The sequence below is a fragment of the Euleptes europaea genome, chromosome 16 (assembly GCF_029931775.1).
Source record: "Euleptes europaea isolate rEulEur1 chromosome 16, rEulEur1.hap1, whole genome shotgun sequence".
Taxonomy (NCBI): Eukaryota; Metazoa; Chordata; class Lepidosauria; order Squamata; family Sphaerodactylidae; genus Euleptes; species Euleptes europaea.
In genome coordinates this window covers 1,526,214-1,540,260 of record NC_079327.1, presented here as the reverse complement: position 1 = coordinate 1,540,260, position 14,047 = coordinate 1,526,214, and the positions used below count along the sequence as shown (strand labels likewise).

The following is a 14,047-nucleotide window of genomic DNA, read 5'->3' as shown; positions in this document are numbered from 1 at the left end:
TGTGGGGAGGGAAGGCGATTGTAAGCTGCTTTGAGACTCCTTAAAGGGAGAGAAAAGCAGGGTATACTATGGATATACATAGGAAAAAAGGACACCGCAAGTCACGGAACCCAGCTCTTGCATCAATATCAGCAGGAAGTGAGCTGCATTTCATTGACTGCATTTTGGTGCGCATCTTTTTGAGGAGAAGAAGGAGCTAAGGGTGGGATCCTGAACAGTCAGACTGAGAAAGTCAACCTGAGGCTGATTAAGGTCTAGCGGGTTTCAGTCACCAGCTGTATACAGGTGGCGACAGAAACAGCAGTTAATTGGAAAGGTTTTCCTTTTGCTGCACAGGGGGAAATCTCCTCGTTGAGATCTGGCAGCTTGGAACCCTCAGCCTCATTTGCTTTTCCTCTGGTCAGAACAGGGCGCTTGTAGATTGTTGGCTATTCACTCTCCACAGCCAAGAAGTCGAGGTGAAGCAGCCCAGCTGTCTGTTTTTACACCGTACAACCTGTACTTTTTAAAATCGGCTGTTGTACAGCCCGCAGCAAACTTACCCAGGGTGTTGATTCAAGACTGTGGCCTTCTGCTTGACAAGAGGTTCTCTGAGAGGGGCCTAAAGCCAAGTTATTCAAGAACTCAGTGGTTTTTCTGTGGGATGAAAGCAAAAAAGAATTGCTAGAGCGGTCCATGAAGAAATTCGAAGCCAGCCCCCGATTCTAGCCTAGATTTCTCATGACAGGGACAAAATATCAAACTGATCAACCCAAAGAACAATATAATGAGATGATCTATCGTATTGCACATAACTGTCTGTTGTAAGTGAACTAATCATTCAATCCTCCAGAAGGAAGCTACAACCTGATTTCTTGTAGCTGCAAAATATTTTTACTAATGCGAAATAAGTTTCCTCAGCAGATCACACTAAGTAATATAACAAAACAATTTCAGGATAAGGAGGTAACATTGCACGGTGCATAGATTGGACTGTTTTATTTAGTTTATGTCAATCTCATCCTCTAAAGAGCTCGGGGCAGCATAAACCATTCTTTCCCTCATTGTATCCTCACAACAACCCTTTGAGGTAGGTTAGCCTGAGAGTGTGTGACTGGCCCAAGGTCACCCAATCCAGCAGCTTTTCCAATCAACCCCCTTTTTTTTGTACTCCCAATACACGTTATTTCAAACATTTGTTATCTTGCTAGAATAATTTGTTTTCTGCTTGCCCACCCATCTTTTACACTAAACTGGATTTAATTTCAGGCATCCCGATTTCATGAATTATTTTGGAACCATTACCACAAGTCCCACAGTCCTGGAAAATTACAGGACTATAAGAAGTCTATTACAGAGGTGCTGCTTTGCAAGACCACCCCCCCACACACACACACACGGGGGGGGGGACTTATCTGTGCAGCCGATCTGAGGCTTTATTTCCAGCCAGCTGGAATGGACAGATTAATGGGGACGATTGGAAAACACCCTCACAGGCATTCAAAGCGCTTTTCCTATGGTACTCCAGAGGATGTCTCTGGAAGCCCAGCTCCGTGCCTGTTAGCTAAATATTCGACAATGGTAACAAAAAGAGAGAGAGATCAGATCTAGAACACAACTGGACGTGGAACTGAGAAGAGCTCCAACAAGTGGGCTCGATTCCAAAATATCATTTTGCAGCAAGTGCTTTTTCCTCTGGCACCAAGACCAAACAGGCTTTAGAGGAGGAAATCTGTTGTCAGCAGGCAGAGGCTATTTTCAAGTGTGCACTTATTCTGATTTATGGAGGGCATCTTGAGCACCATGGCTACGGAACAGGCCATTTGGAAAGGTAAATTTAAACAGACTGTTGACAAAATGTGGACCCCCTCCCCCATTGGAGCCTTGTGACATTTTTAGGAAAAATTCTGCCCCTGCTCGAGAGGCTTACAGAAGGCCAGCTGGCCATCCGAAACGCCAGCTGCTGGTGAACGCAGCCTGGCGGTCAAAGGCTGGGGTCTTCCACAGCTCAGCTCCTTGGCCCTGCTCTGCACCCCTTCCCTGCCGTCTTTTGCTTTTATGAAGCCGTGCTACCTTATTCCCAAACGGTGCCATTCTTAACGCAAACCAAGTGGAACGTACAAAACAAATTGCAAGTGCGCATATATTCTACTAAGTGGAAAATAGCTTTTTGGCCCTCGCCATCAGAAACTTGCTGTAGGATGAGCTCTTCAGTGCTTAGCTTGAGAAGAGAGCCAGAAGAGGAGGGCAGCCAAGATGGTGAGGGGTCTGGAGACCAAGTCCTATGAGGAAAGGCTGAAGGAGCTGGGTATGTTTAGCCTGGAGAGGAGAAGACTGAGAGGGGATAGGATAACCATCTTCAAGTACTTGAAGGGCTGTCATATAGAGGAGGGTGCCGAGTTGTTTTCTGTTGCCCAAGAAGATCGGACCAGAACCTGGGAGGTAGGTGGGGCTGAGAGAGTGTGACTAGCCAAAGGTCACCCAGCTGGCTTCATGTGGAGGAGTGGGGAAACAGATCCAGTTCACCAGATTAGCCTCTGTCACTCATGTGGAGGAGGGGGGAATCAAACCCGGTTCTCCAGATCCGACTCCACCGCTCCAAACCACTGTTCTTAACCACTACACCACGCTGGCTCTTAAGCCAGCACATAGTCTCCTTAAACCAAAGGGCCAAATCCCAGAACCTTCAGAGCCAGCGTGGTGTAGTGGTTAAGAGCGATGGTTTGCACCAGCGGACTCTGATCTGGAGAACCGGGTTCGATTCCCCACTCCTCCACATGAAGCCAGCTGGGTGACCTTGGGCCAGTTACAGTTCTCTCCGAACTCTCTCAGCCCCACCTGCCTCACAAGGTGTCTGTTGTGAGGAGGGGGAGGGAAGGAGATTGTAAACCAGTCTGATTCTTCCTTAAGTGGTAGAGAAAGTTGGCATATAAAAATTGACTTTTCTTCTTCTTCATTTGCTTAATGCTGGGATCTGGTGGGAAGAAGCAGGGTCTTAATTTTTATTCACATTCTAACCACTACACCCTTCTGGCTCCCCAAAGCTTTTAAAAAGCGCTTTCCTATTGAAGCTTGACTCACATGTAGTTGTCTTCATCGAACATCTGTCTTCTTTGCCATTGTTCTTGCCTTCGTTTTTCTTCGAGTTTATCAGCCTAGGATATCAAAGCATGGCCACGGTGAAGCATTGCCTCACTGACTTCCATTGAGAAAGCAGAGGAAGAGCCCACCCACAGGACCTGGAGAGAGAGCGCGGCCACGTCATGCTGATCCAACGCTGCTCGGTTTTACATGAGGTGGTGGAAGCCTGCCTGAGACCCTTTATAGCACACCTGAGGCGCTACACAACAGCATATACCCGGACACACCGTATTTAATTAATACACAACCTCCACTCAGTCAAGACAAAATTCCTTCTACTACCTTCACCCCCAGATAAGGAATATATGTATCTCAAGGTTTAATTTGTTTTAGTAACTCAAGTTATGCTTTCAGCAATCATGTATTCCTCAATGGAATATATTCCTCAGTGGAACAGGCTTCCTCGGGAGGTGGTGAGCTCTCCTTCCCTGGAGGTTTTTAAGCAGAGGCTAGATGGCCATCTGTCAGCAAGGCTGATTCTATGACCTTAGGCAGATGATGAGAGGGAGGGCATCTTGGCCATCTTCTGGGCATGGAGTAGGGGGTCACTGTGTGTGTGAGTGTGTGGGAGGTAGTTTGGAGTTTCCTGCATTGTGCAGGGGGTTGGACTAGATGACCCTGGTGATCCCTTCCAACTCTATGATTCTATATTGTGAAAACAGGCAAGTTGTTTCTGATCATGCGCCAGTGGAACGAGGGCTGCCAACTCCAGGTTAGGAAATTCCTGGAGATTTGGAGGTAGAGGCAGGAGAAGGCGGAACTTGGAGCGGAGAAGCCACTTAGCAGGGGTATGAGGCCACAGATTTCTCCCTCCGAAGCTGCCATTTTCTCCAGGGAACTGATCTCTGTAGTCCGGAGATCAGCTGTCCATCCGGGAGATCTCCAGGCCCCACTTGGAGATTGGAAACCCTAGTTACACCTTCCTAACTCCACTGACTTCTGCTGGCCAAGAAGGGTACAACTTTGCTTAGGACGGCACTGAGATCCACTTACAATCATGTGTTTGAAAAAGAGCTAGCTTGCCTCAGTGTAGGAAGCAACCATTTGTTATTTTAAAGTAGAGAACTCCTTGAAAATACGAAACTATAGGCTTCTCCCTAATGAAGTTCACACAAAAACCTTTATCTGAGCAAACAGATTACAAATGTTATGCCGTCTTCTCCACAAGGATCAAATGGGTTTTGTGGTGGCGGGGATGTAATAGTTCAGAGCTGCTGAGAAAAGTAACATATAATTGCAGCGGTTGAAAAAGCATTACTCATCTGTGGAATAATTGTCTCTAGATGCTTAGAAAAGCTGTTAGACTTGATTGAATCTATAACAAACAAAATCAATGTTTGCAACACCCAGATGCCGCCACGGATGGATTAGCATTCTCTATAAAAAGCCAGGATCTAGAGCAATCGCCAATGGATATTGTTCAGCAACACTTGCCTTGCATAGCTGTATGTTATAAGGCTGCCTTCTATATCCCTTCCAATTTAACCTTGCTCTGAAATCCCTGCCCCCCACTACAAGGCAGGGTCAATTGCATTAATATCAAAGGGAGAGAGGGGAAAAAATTTTGTATGCAGATCCTTCCTTCCTTAAAATATTTATATCCCGCCTTTTCTCTTGGTTCAAGGTGGCTCACAATAATAGTTAAAAGATCCCCAGCAAAAACGATAAAAATAGCAAGCCCCAACCCCCCCTGCTAATTTTTTCCTTCCTGAAAAATGAAACTCCTACTTTAATATGCTTTCCAGATAAAACTCAGTAAGTTTACAGTATATAGAATTAATTGGGACACAATGTAATCACTAGGCATAAGGTAGGGGTGCTGCTCAAGGTAATTCTTCAAACAGAAGGAAGAAAGAGTTTAAATTACTTGGACATTCAAGGACCTTCCAAGTTACCGTATTATAGCACATTTAAACAAATGGCAGAGATTACAAGTGCAGGTTCTGGCAATAAAAACAACGAGTTTATATAATTCATGGAATCTCAAATTTATATGTCCCATCCAATTTTTAGACCAAATATTCAACAGGTTTTTTTAGGGACATCACATATAGCTCATGCAACATACAACTGGAAATCAAGAAAGGTAGAACAGGAGTGCCTAATGAGCAAGAATATCACAGATTTTTCGTTTTTAACCCAAACAATTAAAAGAACATGCTAATTTATTAAACTGGGTCTACTGCTTTCTCAGTTAAGTGGCTTTTCCACGGTAGCCTCAATGCTTAGGAAGACGCTACAGATTTAATCTCCAGCCAGACTGGCTGTCACAACATGTGGGAATAAAAAGCAAATCAAAACCTAACGGTACCTGGGGCTCCCAAAAACGAGAAGTCTGTTGAAAGAACGCAGGAGATGTTTTGTTCCCCTCTTTCCCTTCAGAAAAAGCTATAAATAGCACCATTTGACACAAACAAATGTGCTTACACACACAAACACACACACACAACCAGCTCAAGAAGGGGGAAAACTTGTTGTCACGGCCAGACAAACACCGTCTTACTTTCTCTCTCTGAAGTGCTTTCTTCTTCAAAAGCTCTGCTTCTTCTTCCTCTCTCTTGATCCTCCCATAATGTTCTCTTTTCAACTATAGCAAGAAAGGAACAGAGCCTCCGTTACAGTGTGCACTTCCCAAAGAATGATAACCTTCCCTTGAAATGGTATCAGGATTTTTTTTAAAATGGTTTGAAGCTTTGTTGGTTGGTTGGAAAGAAAATACCAAGACCACGGTTACACAGCCCGGATAACCTACGAGAACCAATGAAGTCTGACCGTGAAAGCCTTCGACAATATTTTGGTTTGAAGCTTGTCTGGACAAACTGGACTTCGAGTGTCCTGAGCCTCTATTTTCTAGAAGAGTAGTCACAACCTGAAATACCTTTGCAACTACAGGTTGGGTATCCCTTATCCAGACTGTTTGGGACCAGAAGTGGTTGACGTATTTCGGATCTTTCTGTATTTTGGAATTTTTGCATACACATAATGAGATACCTTGGGGATGGTAGGAGAAGAAGAGTTGGTTTTTATATGCCGACTTTCTCTCTCTCTTAAGGGAGACTCAAACCGGTTTACAATCACCTTCCCTTCCCCTCCCTACAACAGACACCCTGTGAGGTAGGTGGGGCTGAGAGAGTGTGACTAGCCCAAGGTCACCCAGCTGGGAGTGGGGAAACAAATCCAGATCACCAGATTAGCCTCTGCCGCTCATGTGGAGGAATGGGGAATCAAACCCTGTTCTCCAGATCAGAGCCCACCGCTCCAAACCACCTCTCTTAACCACTACACTACACTGCTACCCAAGTCTAAATACCTGTCCTTGCAGACCGAAGCACCAACTCAGAAAAAGTTCTCTACTATGCAAAAACTAAAAAAAAAAAAAAAAACAGGACACCCTTCTAAAACGCATCACAAGAAAAGCAAAACATGCTTGTTTTACTCATGTGCAATTTTGTGCACCCTTTAAGACATAGGAGAGTTTATTTGAGACAGCCACAAGGAGTGTATCTGTGAATGTCTCTGCAGTTGCATTCATTTTTTTTCATTTGTTTTTCTGAATTGTGTTGCTTAAAGACCTGATTGTCAGGGTCTGCAAAGATGCCATCAACCTTCCCCAGAGCCTGGGCTGCAGAGGTTGTGTGTTGCTTCTTTGCCTAGCAGGAATGCGGACGGAACACACTTTGCCTCTGATGCAAGACTTCCGACATCCTCTGCAGCAACCATCGCAACAACCAGGGCCACAGAACCTTTCAAACGGCACCATATTTTCTTGCAGCTGTCATTCCAAGCCATCGCCGATACAGCTTGAAAAGGTTTATGTTTCTGGGTGCTCGGTTCTCGTTTGAGGAAAACTAAAGGTTAAGTTAGACGAAGCAAGAGATTTCCTCCCTGCCCATGCAGTGGGCAAAAGGAAACGGCAGACACGTTTTCCCTGACCTTTTGCTGGTATTTAGATTGGCTGTGCTCCAACTGCTGTTTTCGCCTTACTTCAGCCTCGGATTCTCTGCCCCCTATAAAGACAGAATATTGCCATCAAACACATAACAAAGTTCACTTTAAACAGACAACCTGTTCTCTCCAGGATCAGAGGAGCATGCCTATTATATCATGTGCTGTGGAACACAGGCAGGATAATGCTGCTGCAGTCGTCTTCTTTGGGGGCTTCCTAGAGGCCCCTGGTTGGCCACTGGGTGAACAGACTGCTGGACTTGATGGGCCTGGGTCTGATCCAAGCAGGGCTTTCCTGTTCTGATTAATATATTGACTAGTGGGTTGGAGAAAATGGGACGCAGGAGAATATTCATCTGGCCAAGCTGTCTAAGAGTAAGAGGGTTGCCTTTTGCTGGCACCCATGTAGAGAGCCCTGCAGTTATGTGAAGAGTTGGTTTTTATATGCCGTCTTTCTCTATCTAAGGAAGAATCAAACCAGCTTACAATCACCTTCCCTTCCCCTCCCCACAACAGACACCCTGTGAGCTAGGTGAGGCTGAGTTTGGAGAGGACTGTGACTAGCCCAAGGTCACCCAGCAGGCTTCATGTGTAGGAGTGGGGAAACCAATCCAGTTCACTAGATTAGCTTCCGCTGCTAATGTGGAGGAATGGGGAATCAAACCCAGTTCTTCAGGTCAGAGTCCACCACTCCAAACCACCGCTCTTAACCACTACACCACGCTGGACCAATCCTGTGGAAGAAGGCCTCCCCCTGCTACAGAGGCCTGACATACAATTTGGGAACAGAGAATGCATTGACAGCTTGAGACGGTGGTTTATATTGGACCAAGCAAGTAACATACTTAAAAGAGAACCCAAAAATTATTGTTTGTCCATGCACTCAATTTTCCAAAGAAAATTTTGTATCCCACCCACATAAACACAGTCTGCATCTATAATTGTCGGAGCTGCTGAGTTGCGTAAGTTGTGTAAGATTAGCGGAATGTGGGGTATGAAGCATAAGCAACCCCCCCAGTACTTCATACCCCACACGGTCACGGTTTGTACACAGTGTATTTCCCTCCTTTTGCTAACCTTATTTAAATTTTAATTGGACAATTTTATTTATAAAATATTTATTTAAATTTGACTTGGGGAAAAAAATTCCAGTTCAAATTTCCCCAGAAATCTCACATCACTGCGCACACTATACTTAATGTATTAAATTGTGGTATAATAAAAAATAAAAGGGAAAAAGAACCCATTTCTTCTTACGTGGATATTTCAGGCCTCTTCTTCTCCCCACCTCCTCATTAATTCTTGGGGACCAACAGCAATTTTTGAGCCAATTTCTGTTATGTTAAAATCCAAATCTAAGAAACATCTACCTTTGAAGTTCTGCTTAATCAGTCTTTGAAGCAGACATTCAGCCTCTATTCAATACTTCGTTAACGTTTTTTCATCACTTTAACCAATCACACTTAAAACTATTCAACACAGCATTTCTAAATGGAGCATTTCAGATAAGTCCATGAAGCGTATTAAAGAGTTTGACTGGAGGCAAAATGCCTCATCACCTCCACAATCACTTCACGTAATTTGATCGAGACTTCTAATCAAGTTTGGAAAAGCACAAACTATTTTCTAACCCTGCACAATGTTCCATAATTGATGAGGAGGTGGATCCTATAATATCTGGCTCCTTGGCCAATTAAAGGTGGTAGTGGAATAGAATCACAGAATCAGAGTTGGAAGGGACCACCAGGGTCATTGTGTAGTCCAACCCCCTACACAATGCAGGAAATTCACAACTACCTCCCCCACACACCATCAGTGACCCCTACTCCATGCCCAGAAGATGGCCAAGATGCCCTCCCTCTCATGATCTGTCTAAGGTCATAGAATCAGCCTTGGTGACAGATGGCCATCTAGCCTCTGCTTAAAAACCTCCAGGGAAGGAGAGCTCACCACCTCCCGAGGAAGCCTGTTCCACTGAGGAACCTCTCAAACTGTTGGAAAGTCCTTCCTAATGTCTGGAAAATGACATAAAGTCATAGCCAAGGTTTTCAAGGCAATAGATGTACATAAGAAGAAGAAGAGTTGGTTTTTATATGCAGATTTTCTCTACCTTTTTAAGGAGAATCAAACTGGCTTACAGTCTCCTTCCCTTCCTCTCCCCACAACAGACACCTTGTGAGGTAGGTGAGGTTGAGAGAGCTGTGACTAGCCCAAGATCACCCAGATGGCTTCATGTGGAAGAGTGGGGAAACCAACCTGGTCCACCAGATTAGAGTCTGCCACTAATGTGGAGGAGTGGGGAATCGAACCCGGTTCTCCAGATCAGAGTCCGCTGCTCATGTGGAGGGGTGAGGAATCAAACCCGGTCCTCCACATTAGAGCTTACTACTCTTAACCACTATAACACGCTGGCAGGGGTGGGTTATCACTGCCTGCCTCTGCATAGCAACCCTGGACTTCCTTGACAGTCTTCACTTCCGTGATCTGTCGACCTCGGACTCACCTGGGCCATCCAGGTCAAGCTTTGACCAATTTATAGCAGACGTTTGCTTCCTGCCAGCAATTTTGTTTTAAATAACTGGGAATTTAAACAGCTATTAAGCCTTGAACAAATATACCATGCAATGCTACCATGTCGAAGTAAGACATGGCTTTGACTTCAGTTGCCCAAGAGGCAGTAATATATGTATTTTGTACATTTGGGAAGAAAACCACTTTGATTCTTCAAATTAAAGCCCTCTTTCCACTTCAGCTCTCTCAACACACTGTTGTAAAGTGGCAAGTGTATTCCAACAGACCTGCCTCTCACACAGACACAGCAGCTCCTTAAATCAACTTACCTAGCTTCTGGGGGGTCAAATTAATTGCTCCTGGCCTGTGCTGTTCCTTCCACTTCTCTAGTTCTTCCAGTTCTTTATTAGCAACTGAAACACAATAACAGCAACACAGATCTTGTGCAACGGTTTCATGTGCAACCTTTTTTTTAGCATAAAAACACCTGGCCCAACATGCTACGCATAGCTCAGGGGCTACACTCGGTACAGAAGAACACAACAGCGTAGCTCCATTTCCTATACTTACTTCTCTGTAACTGATTCCTTCTTGCGAGACTGGGTGGTATCACGACGTATGCACCCGGACTAAAAAGAGAGAAATCAGACATTACCACTTCATTACCTGTTAGATAAGATGGCAGAGCTGCAGCTAGATTCAAGTCAAGTAGCATTGGCACTCAAAAGCTTATAATCTGAAAATCTTGGTCTCTAATCTTGTTGGTCTCTAACTGTTCTCTCTGTGTGTGTTAAATGCTGTCAGTCGCTTCTGACCCTATGAATCAATGGTGACCCCATGAATGGTGACCCCATGAACCAACGTCCTCCAAAATGTCCTATCAACAATCTTGCTCAGATCTTGCAAACTGAAGGCCGTGGCTTCCTTTGTAGAGTCAACCCATCTCATGTTGGGTCTTCCTCTTTTCTTGCTGCCTTCAACTTTTCCTAGCCTGATTGTCTTTTCCAGTGACTCTTGTCTTCTCATAATGTGACCAAAATACGGCAGCCTCAGTTTAGTCTGTTCTAACTGTTCCACTGCAGCTCAACATGGCTACCTTCTAAAACTATCTTCATGGTGGTGGAGGAAAGTACCGTAAAGTCACAATTGACTTATGGCAACCCTGTAGGGTTTCCAAGTCGAGAGACATTCAGAGGTTGTTTACCATTGCCTGCCTAGACTTCCTTGGTGGTCTCCCATAACCAGGACTGACCCTGCTTAGCTTCTGAGATCTGATGAGATCGGGCTATACGTGTCAGGACGTAAGACACATAGTACCTTAATTTTAAGTTATTACACAGTTAGATTTTGGAAATCCGAACAGAAGAGTCTCAAATTGTTAACGTGAAAGGAATGTTAGTGTCTTAACAGGAGTTGCTTTAGACTCATTTTGCTCGACTCGAGTGACTCAGAAGCAGCTATCAGGGCTCCTCTGGCAGTACTGGTTTAAAGGATTACTTTGCAGAGTCCCGGAGCTGTTAACGGAGAACAAAGAAAACCTTCCACTGAGACTTCTAATATATTGCTTCTATATAAAGTTCATCACAATTGCATGCTGGACCCAACCTTTTTGGGCCTGTGGACACCTTTGTAATTCTGACACAGCATGGTGGGCACAGCCACAAAATGGCTGCCACAGGAGGTAGAAGAAAAGGGCAAGAGTCCAGTAGCACCTTAAAGACTAACAAAAATATTTTTGTTAGTCTTTAAGGTGCTACTGGACTCTTGCCCTTTTCTACTACTGCAGACAGACTAACACGGCTACCCACTGTGAATTATCTTCACAGGAGGTAGAGGCAGCCACAAAATGTCTGCCACAGCTGACCATTTATACACAGTGAAGATGCTTGTGCAGTGGTGGCAGCTGCTGCCAAAGCAACATTTTCAAAAATCTGCACAGCCAATTACATCTCCAGTGGCCAGTCAGAAGCCCTGCTGGGCAAAAGCTCCACCTGACCCTGCCCACTTTCTAAAAACACTTGGCAGGCCCCAGGAAAGGGGACAGCAGGTGCCATGGTGCCCACAGGTACTACGCTGGGGACCCATGGCATACCAGGTGGCCAGCCTCCCCCAAAAGAAGGTTTGGATAAATAAACCCCCAAAGGTTTTTTGCTGTCAGAGGAGTTGCCTGGAAGCCAATGGCAGGGGCGGTTCACCTCCACAGCCTTTGGAAAGCAAAACCAAAGTTTCCTACCTTAGCTAAATAAATTGGTTTTGTTCCAGGCACAGTTCCAGGGCTACCTGCACCCCCACCCCATCAACATTAAGCCTGCCTAATTCACCTGGAGTCACCCCACCTCTCTTCGAGGAACAATGGAACAGACCCATGGCTCTCTCTCCAGGGCCCCTCTGCTGCCCCAGAGGGAGTGGGGGGGGGGAGAAGGTGGGCTGACGTTCCATCACAGGGTCAGCCAACCCTGCATCACTCGGCAAGATTGAGAAGTGCCAAGTGAGCATTCCATCACGGAGGGTGGACCATCTCGGCAGATTTGGCTGTGTGCTTTTATTTTCTTAATTTTGCGCCCCTGTTGACCAGTAAGCTCCTTTGATTAAAGAAATAAGAACGTAAGAAGAGTCCTGCTGGACCAGACCAGCGGATCAGACACTTGTGCACCTCCCAGGGGTTCTCCAGCTTTCCCTTGATCTTTCTCAAACCTACCAAGCCGTCTGTTGGCTGCCCCACCACTCAGGACATCGGCCAGGGCCTTTTCCATCATGGCTCCAGCTCTCTGAACTGGGCTCCCTGATAGGGCTGCCAGCTCTGGGATGAGAAACACCTGGAGATTTTGGAGGTGAAGCCTGGGGAGGGTGGGGTTTGGGGAGGGACTTCAGCGGGGTATAACGCCAGAGGGTGGTCCATCTTCCAAAGTGTTCATTTTCTCCAGGTGAACCGATCTCTGTCCCCAGGAGATCAGCTGTAACAACAGATCTCCAGCCACCACCTGGAGGTTGGCAACTCTACTCCCTGTGGAGGTGAGGGGGGCGGTCTTCAGGCGGGGCTGCCAGTTTGCCCTGGCTTTGGAGGGGCTGGAATGACACCTTTTTAAGTAGGAGGGAGACTTGAGGCTTGCTTTTTTCTAGCTTTGGCTTTAAGCTTGAAATGTCTTTAACGGTCTTGACCCACCCAGGCAAGAGCACGTCTCAAGAACGAAACCACTTAAGGTGGCATCCCCTAGGGAGAGCTTCCCCGGGCATCCAGAAAGCGCCCGGTTCGGTCCCCGGCACACAGGTCACAGGCCAGGTGAGCTCCGCTGTTGGAAGGGGCCACCACCAGGGTCATCTAGTCCAACCCCCTGCACAAGGCAGGAAAGTCACAACTCCCTCCCCGCGTGACCCCCACTTCGTGCCCAGAAGGTGGCCCAGATGCCCTCTCTCTCATCACCTGCCTACGGTCACCTTAGGCTTGCCAGCTGCCCCAGCGGGCTACTCACGATTGCTGCTGCTGCTGCTGCTCCTGGGGCTCCGGCCCCCCGGCCTCTCCGGGGCAGGTGCGCCCCTCCTGCAGCCCCCCGTAGGGGGAGGCGGCTGCCGCCAGGCCCCCCCGGCTGCGCCCCGCGCCGCCCCCGCTCATCATCGTGCAACCGACCCAGCCCAAGCAGCGCTGTCGGGCGGCTCCGGGGCTGCAAACGAAACGAAACTCGGCCGGCCCCGCTTTCGTTTCTTTGCAAGCCGGGGGGGGGGGGCAGGTGTGCCAGGTGTGCCAGGCAGGTGTGCTGGGGCCAGAGCGCCGCCTCGAGCCGGTCCACTCGGAAGCCCGCTCTGGGCTCCTCTGCGGGGTTGCCAACCCTCAGGGGGGGCCTGGAGACCTCTCGGAATGGCAGCGCACCTCCGCACTGCAGAGGAGAAGAAGAGTTGGGTTTTGTAGGCCGACTTCCTCTGCCGCTTAAGGGAGACTCAAACCGGCTTCCAATCACCTTCCCCTCCCCTCCCCACAACAGGCACCCTGGGAGGCAGGTGGGGCTGAGAGAGCTCTAACAGAGCTGCGACTGGCCCAAGGTGACCCAGGTGGCTTTGTGTGGAGGAGCAGGGAAACCAACCCACTTCACCAGATTAGTCTCTCCACCGCTGGAGTCATGTGGAGCAGTGGGGAATTGAACCTGGTTCTCCAGATCAGACTCCACCGCTCGGAACCATTGCTTGTAACTACTACACCACGATGGCTCTCCAATCAGTTCCCCTGGAGAACTTTGGCTGCTTTGGAAGGTGGACTTTATGGCATTATTATTGTTATTGTTATCATTAACTACATATATAATAAATACAACAGAATACAATAAAAACATCCAAATCCAATCACTGTAGTTAAAACCAACTATTCTCAGTTGAAACACTTAAAAACCAGGACGGATAGCGCTCAACTTTGGTGCACAGGGTCTCAGGCCAACTTATACCCCACTGATCTCCAGGAATTTACCAAGCTGGAGTTGGCAAC

At 46.9% G+C, this 14,047-nt stretch overlaps 1 protein-coding gene across 1 annotated transcript in view; it reads right to left on the bottom strand.

The window, feature by feature from the left end:
* Positions 1–13,189, bottom strand: part of EPSTI1 (epithelial stromal interaction 1) — a 28,356-nt gene extending 15,167 nt beyond the window's left edge. The window contains exons 1-7 of the mRNA XM_056862119.1: positions 13,047–13,189; positions 10,147–10,205; positions 9,906–9,989; positions 7,054–7,127; positions 5,624–5,707; positions 3,061–3,134; positions 543–636 (exon numbers count right to left, since the gene is read on the bottom strand). Of these exons, the coding sequence (XP_056718097.1) occupies positions 543–636; positions 3,061–3,134; positions 5,624–5,707; positions 7,054–7,127; positions 9,906–9,989; positions 10,147–10,205; positions 13,047–13,189 (612 nt within the window). The remainder of the gene's footprint in view (positions 1–542; positions 637–3,060; positions 3,135–5,623; positions 5,708–7,053; positions 7,128–9,905; positions 9,990–10,146; positions 10,206–13,046) is intronic.
* Between the last annotated feature and the right edge of the window lie 858 nt (positions 13,190–14,047).